This window comes from Mustela lutreola, chromosome 10 (assembly GCF_030435805.1).
Source record: "Mustela lutreola isolate mMusLut2 chromosome 10, mMusLut2.pri, whole genome shotgun sequence".
In the NCBI taxonomy this organism is placed as follows: Eukaryota; Metazoa; Chordata; class Mammalia; order Carnivora; family Mustelidae; genus Mustela; species Mustela lutreola.
In genome coordinates, this window is record NC_081299.1 from 8,330,001 (window position 1) to 8,353,219 (window position 23,219).

The window sequence follows — 23,219 nt, forward strand, 5'->3', positions numbered from 1 at the left end:
GAAAGGCTGGCGATCACAGGTCTTCTGACCCCAGGTCAATTGCTCTTTCCTCTCCCGGTTTGCAAAGGGAAAAGCTTACAGACTGGACAGAGGGCAGAAAGGCTTGGCAGGGATCCATGGGGAACAGCGTGGGCAAAGGCTTGGCAGGTGTGAACAGCCTAGAGGGCGCTGTGACTGGGCCCAGCACGCCCCACGGGAGGGGGTTTCAGGGGGACCCGACACCCAGCCGTGTCGCCTATCCTGCACGTGCAAGAAGCTTGCACAAGGCCACGTGCCTCGCAACTGGAGGCGCGCCAGGACCTGGGCCCTCGCGGAGGACGCGCGCTCGGGTGGATGCCCCGCCCGCGCCCTGCAGCCCACGCGGCGGCCCCCCCGGTGGCCGCCCTCGGGACTCCTGGAGCCACCGCGTGTCCCTCCAGGCTCCGCGGGCGCTGGGCGGCGCGTTCCCTGCCATCCCCCCAACCCTACCCGCCTGGGTCGTTCGTTAGCCCTCGCCGGAGGTCCCCTCCAAGTTCAAGCCCGACGGGGAGAAGCAGGACAGGCGCCCGAGGACGGGCCCAGGAGGCCAGGAAAAGTGACCGCCGGTTCTTTGGGTAGAAAGCGGAGGGACGCTCTGATGTCCTTCATTGGGCAGGGATGGGGCGGGGGGCGTTCCAGGGGGCGGACAGAGGTGGGAGAGGTGAGGAGCACATGGATGGACAGACGCGCCCAGGCTCGGGGTGGGTACTCCAACCTGAGGGTTGAGCTGTCTCTAGGCTTTTTTGGAAAGCGTTGGGTGGGGGGGGCGGGGGCGGTGTCCTGGTTCTGAGCATGTGCTTCGGCGTTAGTCCCCCTTCCACCCCTGGCCCCTCTGCAGCCCCTGACCCGCTGCGGCCGTGGGCTAGACCCGTAGCCCCTATAAGCTCCAGCTTCCCCATCTCTAGAACAAGCGACCTAATGCCTAGGGCTGCGGTGTCGATTTGACAGGGTGTGCGCTAAAGGCCGCATGCCCTTTGCCATGGTCCCCGCGCTCTTTTGCATAGTGTAGAACCGCTTCATGGGCCAGGTGTGAGTCCACCTGCAGCAAATACTGAAGGGGAAGAAAAGACTGGCTCGTGGCTCCCTGGAGGGAGGGGAGCGAACTGGACTTTCTTTTCTCCGTTAGGTGGTGGCAAGTCATGGAGAAAACGGAGGCAGGGGAAAGAAAGGACAGAGTGGGACGCTGGGATCTGCTGTGGGGTTCTTGATGGAACAGTCCAGAAAGAATTCTTGAGAAGTCTTCAGTGTAGAAAAGGTTTTCTTAAAGCAGGGGGACAGGACTCATGGGCAGAAAATGCTGCACCAGGATTGTGAGGAGTCACGGATTCTAGACTTTTAAGTCTATGGAGGAAGGGGTGGGGCTAGAGATCATGTGAGTTCCTCAGGAATTTTTGTGTGCTGAGAGCAGGTTCTACAGGACCTTGGAGGTCTGGCCGTTGTCAAGATAAGGCTGGTTTTCGTGTCTAGTAAAACATCAACGTGAGGGCAACCATGAGTTCCTTGAGGAAGGTCACGCTCTGCCTGTCTCGGGATTTCAGCAATGGCTGTGGGCTGTAAGGAGATGTGATTTAAGCTACATTTCTCTGGCTTTTGTTGTCCTCATCAGGGACCCACTACAGTCAGGGGAGAATGGTCAGGGAAGGGCTCACTGCCATGGTTAAGGCTGGCCTTGAAGGGGAGAGGAAGAAAGTTCCAGGCAGAGGAAACAGCAGGTGCAAAGGCCCTGAGGCAGGGACACACACAGCATTTTTGAAGAACAGCGGGGAGCTGGTGTGTTTGGAGCAGAGAGAGCAAGAGGGACAAGGGGTGAGGTCAGTAAGTTAATGAGGGAGGGGCCGATAATGCAAGACAGGGGGTCAGCAAATGTTCTTAAAGGACAGAGAATAAATGGTTTAGGCTTTTTTTTTTTTTTTTTTAAGATTTTATTTATTTGATAAACAAAGATCACAAGTAGGCAGAGAGGCAGGCGGGGGGTTGGGAAGCAGGCTCCCCACTGAGCAGAGAGCCCGACGTGAGGCTCGACCCCAGGACCCTGAGATCATGACCTGAGCGGAAGGCAGAGGCTTTAACCCACTGAGCCACCCAGGCACCCCATTGGTTTCAGCTTTGATAACCATAAGGTCTCTGTTGCAACTACTCTGCCATCATATCAAGAAAGCAGATGAGCCATAAATCACTAGAGATAGCTGGGTTCTGAGAGAACTTGACTTACATAAGAGACAGGCTCCCTGGTCTTGGAACTTGAGGGCACGAGCTCAGAAGAGGAGGAATCAAAAGAGGTGAATGGGAAGGAGGCGGCAGGCAGGAGTGAGGGAAGGAAACTCAATCAAAATCCAAACTCTGCACACTGAATAAAACCAAGCAGAAAGACCGAGTCATGGCACGGTTCTCTCCCTGCGAGCCAGGAAACTCAAGGCTACAGAAGCGTTGAGTTCCGACGGTGCACAGAGTAAGGGGTTTTTAATGGGATAAATGCATAAGTTATTTGGTTTTTAGAACTGATTGGTCTAGAGCTAATGGTCTTTCTTACTTGGATTCAAGGGACTCCCAAGGGAACAAGGAAGTCCAGAGAGAGCACGAACAGACTTTGGTGGTCAGGAATTGGCTGGTGTCCTTGGCTGATTTGTGAGAAGGACTGTAATTCCTGTAAGGTTAGGTTAAGTGTCCTTTATGCACCTGCGTTGGCCATCTCCATTCGGCCTTGACATAGGTGTCTCCATTTTAGTTTGGCTCCACACCTGAGAAGAGGGCATCCTGGAGTCAGGGAGGCCAGGGCTCCCACGGGGTCGAGTGAGTGAGCCCCATCCTCTGCGGCTTCTGCCTCCAGAAGGCCCAGGGCTGCGGGCTGGCCAGGGGCGTGGCATCTCGGGGATCAGCTGGAAGAAAGCAGCTTTGGGCGGGTGGGGGTTGGGGGAGCCCATGGCAGGGAGGTCGGCAGAGGTGGAGATGGGAGAGGGATTGGGATTTGGGTGTGGTGAGAGTGGGAGAGGTGGCCTGGAGCCTGGAGGCTCAGGAAGGAGGATGGGGGATGGTTTCTGGTTGCTTCGCTTTGTTTTTTTAAAGCTAGAAGAAGTACATAGCACATAGAAGTACATAGCTAATCATGGCAATGATTAAGTCCTTAAGTGCTTGTAGGGATGATTCAGTATAAAAGGGGGAAGCTTGGGGGGGGTGGCTTCTGGAGCAAGGACACCGAAGCCAGTGTCCCACTGCCCAAGCTCGCCCCCCGAGTTCAGGCCTGAGTCTGCTGTGGGACTCTGGGGGTCATGGGTGCTTTTCCTGATTCACAGAACAGCACCTGGGAGGCCAGTGGTGGCCCTGGGCGCTGTCCTTGGGGAGGCAAGACGGGATGGCCCCCAGAGGGCAGGGGACTGTCAGGCTGGGAATGGGACCACACGAGATGGGGGAAGGTCTAGGAGGCTATGGCCCGGAAGCTGGCTGGCAAAGGAACACAAAACATTTCTCTTCCGATCACCCTATTTTCTGACTGCAGCAGAAAGCAAAGGCTGCTGGAAGGGGTGGGGGGCGGGGAGGTGGCAGGGGTGTGGTGGCAGGGGTTTGAGGACAGAGGAGAAAGTGTGACTTGGCATCGGGGCGGGGGGGGGGGGACTAGGGTGTGAGTCTCCCACAACCGTGCCCTGACTTGGGATGGAAGGTGGTCATTTGGAGGGAGGTGGTCCGTGCAGCAGTAGGCGAAAAGTACTGATGAGTGTTGAGCAGAGAGAGGAGGGGTGTGGGGCCAGGGGGAGGGTGTGCCAAGGGTGCTTATACGCCGCGTGGTTAAACCGTGGAAGGAGGCGTGAGACGGCAAAGCAGCGAGGGACTGACGGAGGTCGGCAGGGCCAGAGGATGGGTTCTGATGGGGGAAAGACCACTGCATCGGGTGCTAGAGGGTGGGGGTGGGCTCTGGACCTGAAATTATGGAGTGGGTGCAGTTATTTAGGGTGACCGAGTCTGGGGGCCGCATAGGAGCAGGTGGTTGAGATGGGACAGAGGGCAGGATGGTGGGAAAGGAGAGATCGAGGACTCTGCACACCAAGAGTGGGAGGTGTCGGCTGTGTGGATGGTGAGATCGCCAAGAACCGTGGTGTGTGTTGGAGACTGCAACAGTGAGCCAGTGCTGAAAGTTACGAGGGGACAGGGCCTGGACTGGTTTCAGGGCCTGCCTGGAGCTTCGGACTGGAGTGTTCTGGAGAGAGGAGGAGGCGGGAAGCGGCAGCAGGAAGCAAAGAGGGCCCCCTCTCCCGGCCCAGTGGTCTGAGAGAGCCCACACCTGAGAGGGCTGCCTGGGAAGCAGGGGCCATAGAGAGAGGTCTGTGGTCAGCGTTAGAAGGCGCAGGTGCTGGAGGACACGAGACATTTTCAAAGGAAAGAAAGCATCTGGTGTGGTCTGACCAGGACAGCTGGGGTTGGGCCCCAGGGCAACCAGGGGTGCTGGCGAAGGGTGAGGGTGGACCAGGGCTGGGCTGTGGCCTGGCAGGGACCAGGCATCCTGCCCTTGCCCTTCAGAACCCATCTCATCAAACAGGTCAGACCACTGGCTGTGGTGTGGACCAAGGACTCTGTCGCCTTGCTTTGCCCTGGAGCCTATGGAGCTGAGACCTGACGCTAGCCACAAGGAGAATGTGCCCCCCAGGCCCGCGGTGCCCCTGAGGCCAGGCAAGACGTTTAATGGGTCTGGGTTGGGTGTGGCAGGAGCAGCTATTGGCCCACAGCTCCCTTCCCTTCAGGCCAGCCCCATGCCTCCCTAATTCCAGCTGGACCAGGACAGCAGGGCCAGGACAAAGTCTTCCCAGCCTGGGGCTGAGCGGACCAGGAGTGGGCCTGGCTGGGACCCCTGGCTGAGAAAGGACCCCCCCCCCAACCAACTCCCAGGGTGGTCTGTGCTGGGGTAATGGCTCAGGCTCTTAGGGCTTCAAGAAGGCGACAGAGCTGGTCCAGCCAAGGACAGAAGCTGACCCCGAGGAAATTCAGATTCTGATTCACATGCCACTTTCTCCAAGTTCTAGCTGTGTGACCCTGGGGCGAGTGGCCGAACCTCCCTGAGCTTTAGTTCCTGTCCTCAAAGGTGCAAGTCTTCTGGCCCACTCCAGATGCTGGGTCCTCCCAGGCAGCCCCCAGGAAGCCTAGTCTCCCACTGTCTCCTTGGGGACCGGGGAGACTACGCCCCACCCCGAGTCCCCCAGAGCCGCTCCCTCGCAGCTGTTGGATGTGTTGTTGGGTCTTGTTCTAACCCCCAGGGTTGTCCCCCATCACCTCTGCCCAAGCCAGAAATCAGTCATCTTGACTCTTCTCTTCCCTTCACGTGCTCCCTCCCGCCCCCATTCTGAGCCTCCACAGCAGATCCAAATCTGTCCCCAAATTCCCTCCTCCATCCCTGCCACCCCGGATCCCAGCCCTGTCATCTCTCACCTGGAGTGCCCTCGACAGCTCATTGCTGTCCCCACGCTTCCCTCTCCCTTCCTCCCTGCCTGGACCCCAGCCCTGCTCCTTGCAGCCAGGCACCGAGGCAGACCACCCCTCGGTCCACTGGGGGAGTCCTGAGCCCCCCACCTGGGGCCCTGTCTCCGACCAGCACCCCCAACCCACCTGAGCCCTGACCACCAGCTCCTCCCCAGGGCACGACTGTCTCTCTTCTCTTTAGAGCAGCGGAGATGCCTGAAGAGCCGAGATGTTGGCCTGGGCAGTGACCATGGCCAGTGGGTGCGCGCGAGCCAGGCCCATAGGGGAGGGCCTGCCATCACCCCCTCCCCGGGGGCCGTGCTGTGCCAGGAGCCTTGCCGAGTCCAGACCAACCTGGCTGGACAACGGAGCCCCGGCCTGAGCCCCGTCCTGAAGGGCACAGCTGGCCAGCTGATGAACACAAGCTTGCAACAGCAGAGTAACCTGCAGCCCCCCGCCGGCACTCCCCGGGGAAGGACAAGAGAGTTCGCCATCCAGCAGAGTAACCTGAGCATGAGGGGGACCAGCTCGGCTCAGAGCAGAAGTCCCATCAGCCACCGCCTCTGGCCCCACCTGACTCCTCAGGGAAGGCCTCGCCCCCGAGGATCCCTGGCTTGCCCATGGTCCAGCCTGAGACGGTCCCAGCTGCTGGCCACAGACACCTCCGGCCCAGATGTCCAGCCTGACGCAGGCTTTGGTCCTTTCAGTGGACACACACGGCCAGGCTCCAAACTCTGGTGTGGCCTGGGGAGCTGGCCCTCTAGGCTCAGAGGGAAACCCCTCACCCTGAAAGACCTGACCGTACCTGTCCAGAGCCAGGCTCGGACCCCATCCCAAATCGCCGTCCGCCAGCTGCTGGCCTCCGTGCGACACCTGGAGCGCGCAGTCAACCGTCTCAGGTGCCAGGTGTGCCAGGAACCCAGCAATGGCCAGGTACTCCCCGCCCACACCCCGCCCAGCCAACCTGTGCTTCCCGGGATGGGAGGAAGGAGCACCTACCTACCAGGTCTCGGGGAAACTGCGCATTTCCCAGAGACACAGGGGACCCAGGCTGCCCTCTCAGACTCTCGGGCAAGCAGAACACCTGCGTCCCTGAAGACCATGCTGGGGATCCTAACTGGGGATTTCCTTGACCCTAAGCAGGGCATCCTTCATGCCAAGCCCCTGAGGCAAGGAGAGAACTTCTCCCCGGGGCCGACAAACGGCAGCGGGCAGAGGGGAGCGCCCCGGCTCCCTCGAGGTGCAGGCAGCGAGGAGGCCAGACTCTGCTCTTTAGCCGGCTCCGGCTCCGGGGCTGCCTGGGGTGTCCCACCCAGGCGGGAAGGAGGAGAGGTGACTCCGCAGGAGCAGGTCCACGAGGAGGAAGAGAGGGCAGCTTCTTGCCCACTGGACGCAGCCCCAGCAAGGATCATCGGGCAGGTGGAGGCCAGAGGAGGCTGGGCATGGGAACTGGGGGACCCCTGGAGGGCTCCTCCCGGGAACTCTCATGGCCAGTTCGCTGCCACTACCCTGTTGGGCAGGCAGGCTTGGCAGAGGGTGTGTCCTGTCCTGCTCGCTCCTCAGCCTGAGAACTGTGTCATGTCTTTTGGCTTTCCAAGAAAAAAGCCCGAAACGTGCTGAGCCTGGAGCCCGAGACAGCCCGGTGAGGCCATGGGATGGGGGGTGGGGGCTGGCCACCCTCCTGGGAGACCTGCTCCCCCATTTGCCTGGGCCAGGGGAGACGAGCCTCTGATGGAGGTCAAGCCCTGGCGGCAGGTCCTTGCGGGACTTCCAGGGGAGGGGACTCCCTTCCCACTGCCCCTGCTGGGGAATGTAAGGGCCCTCCCTGGCCCCAGGGACCGGGACATGGGGACTGCTGTTGCTGCTGCTAGGAGTCTGTAACTTCTAAGGCTGCCTGGCACTCTTGGCCATCCAGGAGGCACTCTGCGGCTCTGGGAGCTTTCCTGGCCGGGACTTCCTGGGCTGGCCACCAACAGAGGGTGTTGTTCCAGCCCGTAGCTGGTCTTCCTGCCGCAGCATGGGGCATCAGGGCTGGGCAGGTGCCCTGGGTGAGGTGCGGTCCCCAGCTGCTTTGTGGGGACCACCCCCCTGATCAGCCCCGTTCCGGCCCCAGCTGGCAGTGGCTCTCCAGATGTTTCAGAGCGTGGTGGCACTTGGTGCAGAAACGCCGGGCGGAGGCTGCAGCGGTGGCCCTGGGCCGCCGGCAGCTGCTGTGCAGAGGCCTGTGGGCGCTTCGCCGGGCTCCAAGACTCCGGGAGGCCCAGCTGGAGGTGGCGTGGCAGCGACACACTCAGGCCCTGCTGGCCCAGAGCTTCCAGAAGGTCAGGGGCCTCCTTGTTGGGCCATGGGGCGGTGATGAAAGGCTCGTATGTCGGGGGAGGGCGTTCCCCTGGGCACCTTTCCTGCACCTCCTGAGTGATCTGCGGGAGAGCAGGTGGAGTGCCACCCAGACACCTGCACCAGCTCTGCTTGAGATCACACCCTGCCTCCACTACTTTCTTGGTTCCACAATTTCTTGCTGTGTGACTTTGGGCAGGTTGCTTAACCTCTCTGTGCCTTAGTTTCTTTCGCTCCAAAAGGGGATGAAAACAATAGTACTTACCTCTCAGGGTTGTTGTGAGATTAAATTAATACAGAGAAAGGACTTAGAACCCTACTTAGCACATAGCAAGCGCTCCGCCGTATGGGTGGTTGCTCTTTTACTACTGGTTAGCTAGCCAGGACTGGGAAGACACGTCTGTGTTCTTCCCTCCTTGGGAAAGGGGGTGCTTTGGGAGGGCCCAGCTTCAGGAGTTGCCTCTCAAGGAAGGCACTGCATCTTAGGCTCCTCTCCATTCATTCATTTACTCCCAAAGGGGCTGGGCAGTCTGCAGGTTAAGACCGAGGGCTCTGCGGTCAGACACATCTGTCCCCATACCCCATCCAGGTGCTTCCTCTTGGGGTTTGAGGCTGCCGCTGACATCCTTCTTTCCCTCTCTCTTCCCCAGTGGAGAACCCGGACTCTACAGCAGAAGCAGGGGCAGCCCCACGTCCAGACTGGGCCAGGACCCCCACCCTCTGGGGCAGGACAAGGCCAAGGCCCCTCAGGAAGGGAGCCAGTGGCAGATCCCATCAGGAGAAGCAGGTAGTTCTGGACTACCCTGTGGCGCATTGGTCAGTGTGGCCTGGGCAGTTCGAGTGGCCTCCCCTCCCCCGCTTCCTGTCTCCGTGCCCAACCCCCTCCCGGCTCCCCCCACAAGAGAATGAGGATGAAGTGGACAAAGATTTGTGCAAAAATATGTCCACGGCTGCATTATTCACACCTGCCTCTTACTGGCATTATTTCTGATCGTAACAGTAACACGTGCTTGATTCGAAAAAACACCCCAGAGAGTTATCTGAACCTTTCACCCCCCTTCCCCACGGGTGCCCCTTCCTAGAAGCAGTTTCCTGGTATTTGCATGGAAGTTTTAGTGACGAGGATCAATGGTTGTGCTATGTTAGATGGGGGGAAAGGCTAAAAAGTGGTGTGTCGGGTATTTTTCGTGCACACGAAACGATACAGAAGGAAAAACAGTGAAATGTCGCACAATTACTGAGCACCACCGAACCGCGCACTTAGAGATGGTTAAGACGGTAAGTTTGATGTATTGTGTATTTTACCACTGCTCAAAGTGAGAATCAATAAATAGTTCACCCAAAAAACATGCTGAGATAAACAGATAGTGCTTAGTGAAATTCAAGCTGGCCATTTCTTCTCCATTCCCTCAGTCGCCCGCTACTGCAAAGTTAGGGTTTTGTTCCTCCTTGTAAATGAAACAAACGTGTTTAAAATAATTATTCAAATGCCTATTGTTTGAATACATGTTTGCGGTAAGAATCCAAACAGGTGGGACGCCTGGGTGGCTCAGTTGGTTAAGCAGCTGCCTTCGGCTCAGGTCATGATCCCAGCGTCCTGGGATCGAGTCCCACATCGGGCTCCTTGCTCCGCAGGGAGCCTGCTTCTCCCTCTGCCTCTGCCTTCCACTCTGTCTGCCTGTGCTCGCTTTCACTCTCTCTCTCTCTGACAAATAAATAAAATCTTTAAAAAAAAAAAAAAAAAAAAAGAATCCAAACAGGAGGGGGCGCGCCTGTGTGACTCAGTAGGTTAAAGCCTCTGCTTTGGACTCAGGTTGGGATCCCAGGGTCCTGGGATCGAGCCCTGCATCAGGCTCCCCGCTCTTCGAGGAGCCTGCTTCTCCCTTTCCCTCTGCCTGCTGCTCCCCCGACTTGTGCTCGCTCTCTATCAAATACATTTTTAAAATCTTAAGGAAAAAAAAAAAAAGAGAGAATGAAACAAAGGCAGAACCTCCCCCCAAGTTGCTTCCATAATTAGGGATGACATGGAGAGAATGGGGTGGGGGAGGGGCAGCTCATCGCACCTGTGCCCATGCCGTGGTGGGTGGCGGCCAGGTGGCCAGGCTGGGACTGTCGCTCTCCCTCAGCCCAACCCGTGTCATTGCTTCCTCTCTCTGGGCAACTTCACTTGCAGTCCAGGGAGTCCGGGGGAGGAGGCAGGAGCCTGGCCGAGACCAGCTGGAGGCGATGGGGTAGAGCAGATGCTGCAGGTCTTACAACAACTGGCTGGTGAGCTGTGGGCCCCCACAGGCCCCAGGGAAACAGGGGAGAGGGATTGGGGCTGGTCCCAAGCACCCAAACTGGGCAGGGCTGCGGCTACTGCACGAATGAATGTTTATGGAGCATCTCCTTGGACAGCTTCCCAGACACGATCTCATTTGAGCGTCCAGGGACCTGGGCAAGGCTTTGTGCCCAGTGTACGGTTGGGGAAAGTGAGGCACAGGGAAGTTAAGTGACCAGCTCAAGGGCACACAGTACGAGAGGCACACATCCTGTCTTCGTGTCCCCTTGAGGCTAATTCAGGCCCTGCAGAAGCTTGAGTGTTCGAACTGGAGGGTCCCTCAGACATCACTCACTCACGGGGAACACGGACGCCCAGAGACAGGGCACGACAGAGCCTCCTCCTGTCCTGGTCCTCCCTACTCTCTCTCCTCGCTCTTCAGTCTTCCTCTTGTGGTTCCATCCGAAGGAATGGGCCTGGCAGGAGAGGGGGCTCCAGGGAGAGGTCTCCCAGGTCGCACTGAGGACTCAGAGGATGGGGAGGCCGCCCCTAGCCCCATGCTCTCCTGTGACATGTGCACTCAGGGGAGCCTCTCCGGACCCTGAGCAGCGGAGAGCCCGGCTCGGCAGGTAGGGAGGAGCGGAAGAAGGTGGGAGTGGGGCCCCCCTTCCTCAAGGCAGAGAGGTTTGGTCCTCAGCAGAGCTCGGTGCCGGCCGCCCCCAGCCCCTCTCCAGGAAGCCATCACATTGAGTGCGCCCTAAGTTAAAGTGTCGCGAGGGGAAGGAACACAGTCCCATAAAAGGGTTTTTCCTGTGTTAATTTTTTACGATGTGACATTTACATCTTACACGAAAGAAAAGAAAATAGATACTAACCCCCAGTGTGCCCATCACCCAGCTTCAAGAAAATCACCTCCTGGGGACGCCCAGGTGGGGCAGTGGATTGCGTGTCTGGTCCTTGGTTTCAGCTCAGGTCACGGTCTCAGGGTCCTGGGGTCGGGCTCCGTGTTGGGCTCAGCGTGGAGTCCCCAGGAGCTTCTCTCTCTCCCCCTCCCTCTGCCCCTCCTGCTCATGCTCTCTTTCTCTTTAAAAAATAAACCAATAAAATATTTTAAAAAGAGAAAGAAAAAGAAAAGCACCTCCTGAAAGCCCTGTTTCATCCATACCCCAATTGCTCCTCCTACGTTATTTTAAAGCAGCTTCCCCCACACACACACATCATACCGTGTCACCTGTAAATACTTCCGTAGCGTCTCTAAAAGATAGGGACTCTTTTCAACGACATAACCCCCGTGCCATGATCACGCTTAAAAGTGAACATTAATTGCTTAATGCCAAAAAAAACATCTGGTCAGACTTTACATTCCCCACTGTTTTACAGGTACACATTCTGTTAGAGCTTTTTTGAACCGGGATCCAAATAAAGTCCTTATGTTAAAGTTGGGGGATAAACCTTTAAGGTCTTTTTGAGCTCTGGGGTCCCTTCTAGTTTTTTGAGTTTTTGTTTTTCTTTGCAATTTATCTGTGGAGGAAACCAGGCTGCTGGTTGAGTAGAGTTTCCCTGGGTCTGATTCCTGCCAACTGCATTCCCCCGTGAAGTTTTTTCTCTCTTTTTTTAAAGATTTTATTTTTATTTATTCGAGAGAGAGAGGGAAGGAGGGAGAGCACAGAGCGAGAGGGAGGAGCAGGCTCCCGGCCGAGCAGAGAGCCCCACGTGTGGCCCCGGGATCACGACCCGAGCCCAAGGCAGATGTTTCACGCTCTGAGCCACCTAGGTGCCCTCCTCCCCAACCAGTGCCGTTTCCTAGGAGAACTTTGAGCTTGACCACAGTCTCATGGAGATGTGAGGGTGAATGCTTGGCCTGTTGCGGGAGAGCCAGCAGGAGAGCTCTGGGCAAGGGGACGGTGCAGGCGAAGGCCCGTGACAGGGGAGTGTCGGAAACTCAAAGGACACCTTGGTAGCCCAAGGTGGGGAGCCTAAGGGACAGGGAGGGTTTAAGGTGATGATGGAAAGGCATGCCGGGGGGCCAGATTATGCATGACCTTGTAGGTGGTGTTGAGGAGCTGACATTCTGTCCTAAGCTCAAGGCAGGGGGCATGAGGCGGGGGTGGCGCTGGAGGTTTTCAGCAGAGGAGTAAGATGACGGCATTTGAGCTTGGGAAAAGATCACTCTGGCCACGGAGTCGCCACTGCCTGGAGGGGCCCCGAGTGGATGCGGGAGGTCAGATAGGAGGCTGCTGAGGCTGCCGGGCACCCAGGGGTGACGGCGTGGTGGTCTGAACAGGTTCAGAGTGTGAAGGGGCTTGTCCCCGGCCTCAGCAGTGGCACAGGGCAGGTGGCTGTCGCTGCCGTCATGACTACGAGTACTAGCACCTTCTCTTGGCTCCCCAGGTGCTTTGGGGCCTGGCAGAAGTTCATGCTAAGAGCCGCCCGGTACCGGGACCGCCTGGCCCGCCGCCGGGCAGGGACCCTGAGGTTATGTCTGCAACAGTGGATGTGGATGAAACAGCTCCGGACGTCAGATGGAGCGAAGGTGACCCAGCTGTCCCTCTGCCGCCAGAAGGCGGGTGAGCGAGCAAGGGGCAAACCGAGGGGCTCCCTTTCCCTCCGACATTGTCACCTAAGCTCCTTCTGTGCTGGGCCCCAGGGGAACTGATGGCATCTTGTGATGGGGGGTGGTGGTACCCGGAGCATTCTGGGGGGTGCGGTCTGACAGCCCAGGAGGGTCCAGGAGGGGTCCCCAGAGCAGGCAGGCCTTGGCTGGGCCCCATCCTCACTCCGGGTCATGAGCGGCTCTAGGCAAGAGACTTTGGTCCATCTTCCGCTAGGAGGGGATGTGGTCGCTGCTCTCAGAAGCTCCTCATCTGGGAGATCATTCACAGCCCTGGTTTCCCTCCCCCAGAATCTGATAGGGGAAGATGGGGTCTCTGCGGTGTCTTGGAGGGGAGGATTTGGAGGCAGTGGGTGGGGGCAGTGCCTGGGAGGGGAGATCCTAAGGAGGGGTGAGGTGGGCTGAGGCTGCCATGGGTCCCACCAAGGGCTTTGGATGGAAGGAGGTTACTGCGGATGCAGCTGATTCATCCTTTGACGGGTCCTTAGGGAACACGGCCCTCTGCAGCTCGGCGCCCGGAGGGGCCACAGCCCAGGGCCTGGGGGTCCTGGCTCGGGCCCAGGGGCTGCCCCTGGAGCCAGGCGGGGGCTCCCTGCAGGAAGCCTGCGAGAGATTGGCCCTGCACCGGGTGCTGCTGCTCTGGAGGACACGGCTGTCCCAGCGCCAGAAAGCTGAGTAGGTGTCTGCAAGCCTGTGACCCAGGGTTGGGGGGGGGGCATGTGAATGGAGTTGGGGAGTGCCCCATGGGGGATGGGCCAGGTCCTGCTCTTCCCCAGGCTCTTGCAGAGGGCACCCCCCCGTCCCCGGGCCCAGAATGCTGTGATACCGGGAGGTGGCCCAGGGGCCTGGAGACAGTGCCTGAGCAGAGAGCGAGCTGTGGGAGCCATGGGTTAGCTGGGGACACAAATGCTTGTTAACACAAGAGTCTGCAAACACAGGAGCTTGCTTGCTCTTCTCCAGGATGGGTGGGAGCCCCCTGGTGGCAGAAACCGTGCCTGCATTGCTGGGGTCTGGCAGGTTGGAGGCATGGTCCCCCGTCCCCCGTCTGCCTCATTACAGAGCTAGAGAAACTGAGGCTGAGAAGGCCGAGCAACTTGCTTGAAATCATACTGTGAGTTAGGAGCAACTCTTTGGGTCGCTGTTGCTTTTCTACAAGTGCTGGGACCCTTGTGGCTGCGGGGGAGGGGGTGATGGGGATCAGGAGGGCCTGCTGCCCTGGTGGAATGTCAAGCAGAATGTAAGCCAGCGGTTGCAGGGATAAGTTGAAAGCCCCATAGTGGGATGCCTGGGTGGCTCAGTCAGTTAAGTGTTTGCCTTCGGCTCAGGGCATGATCCTCGGGTCCTGAGATCAAGCCCCAGGTCAGGCTTCCTGCTCATTGGGGAGCCTGCTTCTCCCTCTGCCCCTCCCCCCATTCATGCGCTCGCTCGCTCTCTCTCTCTCTCTCTCTCTCTCTCAAATAAATAAACTCTTAAAGAAGACAAAGGACATGCCAAGTATCCATCGTCCCACACCCACTTGGTCCACTTGGACCCTCTGTCTCTTTGAAGTCCCTAGAATTCCGAGGGAACTCAATTCACCGTGATCCCTCAGAATGTAGCTCTCCTTCTCCTATAGTCCTATAGTCCATCCTCTAGCCTTTGGGCACCAGGGAACAGTCAATATCTCCTTCCGACAGAGCTGGGGCTGTCCTGTGCTCTAAAATAAGCTTCTGGATCCCCCGTCTTCTGCTATTTGAAGTTTGGGGAAATGGCCTTCCACCAGGCCTCAGTTTCCCTATCTACATAAGTGAACAGAGGCAGAAGTACTGATGTGGCTATACGCGTGGTCCTCTGAGTCCGGGGTCCTTGGGTCTGGGGCCCAGCTCCGAGTCCCATCAGGAGTGTGGCAAGGATCGCGAGCTGATACAGGTGTAGAAAGCAGTGGCCTCAGCCTTAGCTGCTCGTGAGAGTCACTCTGGGAGCCCTGGAAAAGTCAGGACTGCTAAGTCAGAATCTCCGGGGGGTGGGACCCCAATGGGCATGAGTACGTCTTGGAGCCCCCCACGTAGTCTCCTATGTGGCTGGCTTGCAAGGTGATGCTCTAGCCTGGCGTTGGGCACGGGTGGCCCCTTCCAGACCAGTTCTGGCAGAGACCTGGCTGGGGGCAGCACCTGCTTGGCAGCCCCATCAGCCTGGGGGTGAGGCTGGGGCCCAGAGATTCACCTGCCCCTTCCTATAGCTCCTTCCTCCAGGACAAGAGGCGGCAGGTGATTCGGCGTATCCTGAGGGGGTGGCATTTGAGGGTGTGGGGTCCAAGCACCCCGTCAGACAGTGCCAGGACCACCTTGGCCCCGGAGCTCCTGGGCAGCATCCCGGGAGGGGAGCCGCTGCTGGACGGCAGCTCACCCCGAAGCTCACTAGAGAAGGTGAGGGGCAGGGGGTGGGAATGGGCTGGGGTGGAGGGGGCAGGTGTGAGGAGACAGTGGAGACAGGGCAGGGCCTGAGGACCCAATACTCCTTTCCTCCTTCCCCAGGCTTCCAGGACCCCCGCCTTCTTGGAGAACCTCCCACTGAGCCTTCTGTGGGCATCTGGGCAGCGGCAGAGGGCACAGTGCCTTCTGTCCTGGCAGGCGTGGGTTCAGCAGTCCCGGGGTGCAGCGAGGTGGCACCAGTCTACCCTTCAGAGGCGGTAGGGATCCCTCCCCATGGTGGGTGAGCCACGCCGCTCACCGCTCTGTGGACATCCTGTACCTAGTCCCCTTCCCATTACTCTGACTCCCATTACTCCCACATCCCTTTGGGGTCTGCCTTCCAGAGGGCTCCCACCCCACGCTCCAATCCGTTGGTACCCAGATTTAGGTCCTCTGGACTTCTCCTGCCCTCCCAACCCGCCAGTCATTTCTCCCAGAGACTTTGAAGCTGTGGCTCATTCATTCATTTATCTGCTGCACAGTGCTTGGGTCCACCTGGGTTCTAATCCCAGCTTTGCCCCTCCCTAGCTCTGTGATCTTGGGCAAGTTGCTTAACCTCTCTGTGTCTCCATCTCCCCGTTTGTATGGGGATAATAACAGTAGTCACTCCAGTGGGCATCAATAAGGTAGGGGCACGTAATCCCTGAGCCCAGGGCCTGGCACAGAGTAAGCACTCAGTTCATAACAGTGTTGATCGCTAGTGGCTGAACTCAGGACTTGGGGTCCGTGATCCCATCTCCTCCCTAACCTGTTGTTATAACACTCGGAGTAGCATTTGAGCAGTCCAGTCCCCAGCAAGCCACGCTCCCCCATGATGGAAACAGGGAGAAAAGTCCCCCCTCCAAGCTCCTGAGGGAGGGGGTGGCTGGGAGAGCCCAGGGCAGGGCAGCAGTGACCATCCTCAGAGTGGACACTCCCCTCCCCACCTTTCCTAGCGCTCTCCTCAGCTGGAGCCACTGGGCCACAGCCCAAGGGGCCCAGAGAGAGCTGGCGGTTGCCTGGGCCCGGGACCGGAGCTGCAGGGCCGCGCTGGGCTTGTGGCGGCGGCGGCTGGCACAGGGGCGCGAAGTGGAGCAGTGGGTTCGGGCACGGGACCGCACACAGGTCCGAGGGGCCCTGCACCATTGGCACTCCTGCTGGCAGAGTAAGTTGGGGTCTAGTGCCGGCTCACCGAAGGGGAGGGAAGGGCCAGGTCCATCAGGGAGACCCAGGGTTTTGTGCCCTCCTGCAGAGTCCAGGAATGGGACTCTCATGGAGCATGCCCAGGACGGCGGTGGGGGGAGGCAGAGCAGAACCAGGGGCTTGGACATTGCCCGCCCATTCCCCAGCTGTGTGGACCTTACACGAGCTGCACAACCTCTGCAAGCCTCAGCTTACTCATCCGTAAAATGGGGATCACAGCAACACCCTCCCCAGAGGCTGATTCTGGGGAGTCTAGGACACCACCCCCCACTGTTGGCTCAGAGCTCAGTTCCTAGTAGGTGTCGTCCTCACCGCCATCTTCTTCACCCTCGTCCTCATTATGCTCACCTGGCCCTCAGGAGTCACGGGCCTGAGCACCCAGTGCTGGTGTCCTCAGAGCCCAGCACTGGAGGTGGGGAGCACTGGGGGCCGTTTCCGAGGCTTCCCACTTCACCAACACATATATCAGGGAGCTGGTGGGTGGGGACCTGGTTGTTCTGGAAAGTTCCTGTCCTGTCCACTGAGGACAGCTGCTTCTCCAGCCCAATCGTTGTCCAATTATGCTGACCTCATTTTCAAGGAAAAGCTGGAAATCCAGATTTTTACGTGAATTGTCCTGATCCCTAAACGTTTCCAAGAAATGAAAAACAGTGAGCCGGGTTGGCCTGTTCATCACAGGACACTTGGAACCCAAGCACTTAAACCCAGATGGTTAGGCGGACCTCCTCTGTCCCTGCTTGGGTCACGTGCAGAGGGCCGTCCGAGGAGGGGCCCACAGTTACCCGGGGCTGAGGGGCGCGGCTGGGATGAAGGCCCGGGGGCATCTCCGCCTCTCTCGGGTCACAGGGCAGCAGTCCCTGCATGCCAGGTACCAGACGTGGGTGCAGGTCCATCTCCGGGCCTTGAGGGGGTCCGTGTTCCAGGACTGGCGGCAGGCGGCAGCTCGTCAGAGACGCCCAGGGCCCTCCCCAGAGCGGCGTCTACTTCACAGGTGGGTGGGTCTGGGGCTAGGAGGGTGAGAGAGGTTATCCCCACTCCGGAAAAAACAGAGATAAAGCCCAGGGGACCTAACGGGGGAGCCATAGACCTGTGACCATTGACTCCTTTACCTGCTTTGTTCGAGAGGTGCCCACCCGATGCCCTGATGAGCCCCAAGTCTCCAACTCCCAGCCAGGTCAGTCCTTTGGTTTGAGGGGACACAGGAAGGGCGGGGGAAGTCCCTGCCTCCAACACCCACCATTACGTGTGTCCCAACATCACGTCCGTGTCTTGTTGAGCACAGGGAAGTTCTGCTCTGTACAGTTTCCAAATGAGTGAACTCTTCCTGAAAATAGAGATGTTCCAGTAAAATGTATAGCGCTCGCTCATGCATAGTTAGAAGCAGTGGGAACAGGTGATGCTTGCTCCCACCGTTCAGCTACAAATGCGCAGATGCTCACAGTGTCCCCACACGGGCGGCTGGCCGTTGATGGCTCAGTGGCCGATACCAAACTTTCAGACATGAACAGTGGACACTATGCTCCCCTCACCGGCCTTCTGCCCCCGGGTGGGCTTGTGAGGGGCGACCAGACCTCACTGCTCCCCCATACCTGCTAGGTACCCATGACCTCTAGGGGACACCTGCCCTCTTGAGTCCGTCTGCGTATGGAGGCCCTGGACCAAAGCTGGCACTTGGACCCATTACACAATCGTGTCTACGTGCTGAAGGCACAGGGTCGTGTATGCAAAACCACGTATTACCTAGGCCACTTAGTGGGGGGATTTGTGGATGCGATTTGGAATAAATGGGACTTTTTGACTCCGAGAGCCAGCTGGGCCCCTCCCTCTGCTCCTGTTTTTCAGCCGTTTCCAGGCCTGGCGTGGAATTGAAAGAGACACAGGGGTGGTCCCAGCCATGGGAGCCTCTCAGGATGGCCCGAGAAAGGCTGTGGGGGCCACATTTGCTACGTGACAGGATGCCTGAGCAGCCAAGTCCTGGGCACAGGAGTGGCGTGTGGCCTGGGCCTCTGTGGCCCACTGCAGAAGCCACGTGCCGGGGGGGCCGGGTGCACAGGCAGCCGAGCAGGGCCTGGGCCCAGCAGGCCTTCATAGCATGACGAGCGGCTCTGGGCCGGTGCTGCGAGGCCTGCTGGCGGGCAGAAGAGAGAGTGGCCCTGTGCCAGACCTAGTGGGTGGGTGAGTCCTGCCTATGCCGGGTCAGCAGAGCCTGTGCTGCCCAGAAGCTGAGTAACAGGTGGGTGCCCGTGGCCTGCGGGCAGCCCCACACAGTGCGTCCAGCTGAGTCCGTTTCTGAGGCCTTGGGCTTGCTATTGGCAGAGGTAGAGGGTATGTGGTGGCTGGCGATGGGGCTCGGGAGGTTGGGGTCAGAGGAAAAGGCGATTGCAGCTCGTCCTGGGGTCCAAGTCCAGACCCGCACTTTCCAGCAGAGCAACCCCTCTCTGAGCAAGTCTTTGAAGGACAGAGAAGGATAACAGGCCCGCCTTAGGGGATGCGTGGGAGCACTGGGCTCAGGGCTCCGAAACACGGCAGGTGCTCATTAAACAGTGCTCTTGTGAGGGAGAGCAAGGCGAAGACAGCAAGACTGCCGCTCTCTGTCCCTGGGGTGTGATGTTCTGCTGCTCTCTGGGCCTCTTTTAACCCAATTTCCCCAGAAGAGGGATGAGGGGAGGATCCAGCACAGCACTGGCTGGGAAGGGTTTACCTTCTGCTTCACACACATGTGGGCTCCTCCCTGTGTCCCAGGATCCTAGAGGCCTGGGCCCAGTCAGCAGCCAGGGCCCGTGACCAGCGAGCCGCCATCACCCAGTTCCAGCAGGCTGGGTCCAGACGCCTCCTGTGGACCCACTGGGCCCAGTGGCAGGCAGCGCTGCTCAGTATGCGGATGGAACCACAGGGGAAGGCCCGGGAGGCCCATGCTGTTGACCTCAGGCAGTGGCCCAGGGTGGCCAGCAGAGGGCGCCTTCTAGCGCTGACCCCAGCTCCAGCCCTGTGGAAGCAGGTGAGCCGGCCTAGGTGGGGTGGGCCAGTGGCTTCAGAATCAGCTTACTTCAGCCCATGGTGGCAAGCGTGGCTGGACGCTTATCCAGGGGACCCACTGGTAGGGACAGGACCCCTACCACGTTCTAGAACCACCTCCCGGCTCTGGAAGCCTGCCATCTTTGGGTCCATCAGCAAACATTTACTGAGCACCTACTAAGTGCCAGCCCAGCACAGGTCCGCCACAAAGACAAATGCTGTGGTCACAGTCTGTTAGGGAGACAAACACTTGAACTCCTATGTATCCTGGTGCAGCCTAGGGTCGGGTACATGGGGATAGGAGCAACTGTTTGTCAAGTCCCTTTTATTCTTTATTGGAAAAAATAAACCTGCTCACTACAGGACAATCAGGAGATATAAAGGGAATGTTTCTTTCATAACTCCCTCCACTCAAAGACAACCACCGGTCCCTCTCCAGACCCGAAGCACTTAGTTCTGGGGCGCCTGGCTGGCTTAGTCGGTGGAGCATGGGACTCTCGATCTCAGGGTTGTGAGTTCAAGCCCCATGTTGGGTGTGCAGAGTATTTAAAAAGAAAAGAAAACCTTTAAAAGAAAAAGAAAAAAGGAGGCATTTAGTTCTGACACCTGCAAATGGTGACAAGAGCCTAATGGCAAACAGGACTGAAGAGGCTGCAATGGAAGCCAGGCACAAGAATGTGGACACCACATGGCAGTCTAGGGATGTCCTTGGAGGACACACAGCCCCAGTTACTGGCAGGCCACATAGGTTCCTAAAGATGTACAGGAATCATCCAGAGTTTTGTTTCAGAATGTCAGGAAGCATGTAATAGATTCTAGAAAGGTTCTTAGAAAAAAAGATTAAATTGTTTTTTTCTAAAAGATCCTATTTAGAGAAAGAGAGTACACGCGTGTGAGTGCAAGCAGGGGGAGGGGCAGAGGGACCGAGAATATCAAGCAGATTCCACACTGAGCACGGAGCCTGAGGCAGGGCTCCATCTCACCACCCTGAGATCATAACCTGAGCCAAAATCAAGAGTCAGACACTGAACCGACCGAGCCACCCAGGTGCCCCTACATTGTTTTTTAAAACGGAATTGAAAGGGCCTCGCTTTGGTTATTTGCAGAACCCGTATATTCACGCGCACAGGGGGCGGTGGCAACAGCAGCTTCTGGGGACTCGACATTTTATTTCTAGATCTGTGTCACAAGCCAATTTTACTTTTGGTCTGCTTAAAAATATTAACATTCCATATTTTTTTATTTTAAGATTTGACAGACAGAGATCACAAGTAGGCAGAGAGGCAGGCAGAGAGAGAGGGGGAAGCAGGCTCCCCGCTGAGCAGAGAGCCCTACGTGGGGCTCAATCCCAGGACCCTGAGATCATGACCCGAGCCGAAGGCAGAGGCTTTAACCCACTGAGCCACTCAGATGCCCTGAACATTCCATTCTTATCAGCAAAGGCAGTCTGGATCCCCTGTGCCGATGGAGAAAAAGAGGCGTACTAAAACCAAAAGTAAATGCCGGGGAGAATAACAGTGCTTGGCTCCATCCCCAATCCCTGTCACAGGAACACATGCCCCCAGGCAGCCTTCCCCGGGTGGCACAAGCTGATATTAGGCCTCCCCATGCAACAGAGGCCCTCTGAGAGTCCCTGGTCTGTAGCAGAGCCGTAGCTGGGCTTGGGCTCCGGAGTCAGGCAGGTAATCTCGCTTTGTAAAACCCAAGTGGGGACGGACTGCACTGGCACAGCTGAGCCCTCACCAGGCGGTGTACATGATGGATCCGCCCCTCTGCTTCCAACCCTGGCCGTGCTTTGAGGACAGGGGAGGCAGCAGGGGTGTGTGCTGATGGCCCTGCTACAGGCAGGTGTCTTCCCTGCCTCCTCTGGGAGCCTCGGGGCCACACAGAAGGAGGAGGCCCTGCTTCTCTGCAGGGCAGGGCAGGAAGGACCCTGCCACGTTGCCTGGGATGCAGGGGGTCCAAGCCCATTGGGTTCAGGTTATCCTCTCTGGCTGTTCCTCAGGCCCACGGCTACGGGACACTAACCGGCCTAAGCCAGCACCACAACCACGGGGGACAGAGGAAGCCGAGAAAAGTCTCCTGGGCTCAGAGTAAGGAGACAAGTCCCTGGGCCCAGACATCTCTCAGGCCTGGAAATCGGCTTCCAGCAACGAGGCTAATCCTTTTTAGGTACAGATTTTGTTAACCTTTTCTTTCCAGACAGCAGAGAGCGGCCCCTCTGCCTTGCCTTCCGTCGCCGGTGGCAAAGGCCTGCAGGCGCGGGCCAGGCCCCAGGCCGGCCGCCTCCGAGGCCAGGAAGCGATCGCTACTCTGAGGCCCCACCCCTCCAAGGCCAAGGCGAGGCGGCTAGAAGACAGCTGGGGTTAGGGCAGCGGGGCGTGGGCGCGGGGCCCTGGGGGCGGGGGCGGGAGCTGGGCCCTCCCTCCTCCTTGCTCCCTCCTGGAGGATCCCGGGCTCTGCCCTTCTCCCTGGTCATTAAGGGGTCCTGATGCTCTTGGCTATCGGGGTGCACGCCAGGGCTTCTCCCCACCAGGAGGAAATACCTGCAGCGCTGGCACCGGGAGGCACTGCTTTCCCGGCTCCACGGCTCCCAGCGGGCCCGGAGCCTGGCAGCAGCATGGAGACACTGGGTAGATGTTCAGGGAGCCGAGCAGCTGGCACGGAGGCTGGTGAGTGGGTGGTACCCTCTCCCCAGCCTCAAGCTGATCTCGCAGCTCCCCTCATCCTCAACCCTAACCCCTAGAAATGAAGTCTCTCAAAGCATATTGGTCTATGTGCGGACCACAGTCTGAAAGCTTGGGGCCAGGTGCAAGGATCTGCAAACGCACCTTAGGGGACACCCGCATTGTCACAGCCCCTTCTCCGTGGTGCTGCAGAGCTGTAAGGGAAAGACGCAACAGAGGGGCAGATGGGCAGGGGGGCAGCAGGGGCTGGCTGGGCCCCTCTTACCCCCCACTCCCACAGCTGAGGCAGTGGCACCTGATGCAGGCCTGGCGTGTGTGGCGGAGGCGGGCTCTGCAGCTGTGGGTGGCTCAGAGATTACAGCAGCAAGAAAGCGGCCGGGTCCTTTCCCAGGTATGGGGGTAGCTCCCACCCCTCAGCAGCTCTTCGGAGCTGGGCCCCTCCATTTTCAGGAGAGGTGTCTGTTCCATTAGAGAAAACACAGCTTGGGTCCCCATTTAGCTGGTGATCATGCGCTCAGCCCAGTTCTACCCACTCGGTGTGGGCATGAGCCTTGGCCACAGCAGGTCTGCCACTCACATTAGCCCACGTTGGGTATGGGTCCCTGACTGCCCCATCCCTTATCCACCCCGCTCTGAGCGTAGCTTCTGAGATCACAAATCAGATCTGTTCTGAGCCTGTGCATTTGGCCTGGGGCTAGAGCTGGCTGGGTGGCTGGGTGGCTGGGTGGGGTGGAGGGAAGGGGGGGGGTGTCGCCCGGCGGCGGTGGGGAGAAGGAACTGGGCACAGGTGTTAGCCTAGCACAGACAGCAGACCCAGGAGGGAGCCAAATAGCCTTTCCTTCCTCCTTCCTAATTCCAGGTCTTTGAGAAGTGGCGCCAGCTCCTGGCAGCCAGGGGCCAGAAGAGGAGCTACCAGCAGTCTGATAGCCCTGAGCCCGGCAGGCATCAGGAACCCCGGGAGTAGGCTGGAAGCTGCTCGAACCTGTGTGCATGGTGGGGCAGGGGACCCAGCTGCAGCTGTGACTTGTTCCCTTGGAAAGGAAAACAACACTGAGCCCAGCCTCCCTAAGGAAGGAACAACGCCCCACCCATCAGGGCAGTGCAGGCCCAAACCACCAGACATCCCTCTGCCTGGTGACCCGGGAGCCGGCTCTCTGAGCTCTGAAAAACAATAAACACCGTCCTTAGTCCCAGCTGCTTCTCTTGCTCAGTGTCCC

The 23,219-nt window shown here is 58.5% G+C and overlaps 1 protein-coding gene across 1 annotated transcript; it reads left to right on the plus strand.

The window, feature by feature from the left end:
- The first annotated feature begins 401 nt into the window (after positions 1–401).
- Positions 402–23,195, plus strand: C10H1orf167 (chromosome 10 C1orf167 homolog). Its single transcript, XM_059137404.1, is given in 22 exon segments — positions 402–593; positions 4,547–4,677; positions 5,663–7,073; positions 7,176–7,272; positions 7,332–7,781; positions 8,448–8,584; positions 10,369–10,686; positions 12,449–12,624; positions 13,157–13,343; positions 14,887–15,073; positions 15,182–15,336; positions 16,054–16,262; positions 17,147–17,315; positions 17,426–17,474; positions 18,108–18,257; positions 18,354–18,475; positions 19,043–19,298; positions 21,518–21,680; positions 21,812–21,987; positions 22,283–22,393; positions 22,862–22,899; positions 22,901–23,195. Coding segments are annotated over 21 exon segments (4,908 nt in total). The 5' UTR covers positions 402–593; positions 4,547–4,607; the 3' UTR covers positions 23,178–23,195.
- The last annotated feature ends 24 nt before the right edge of the window (positions 23,196–23,219 follow it).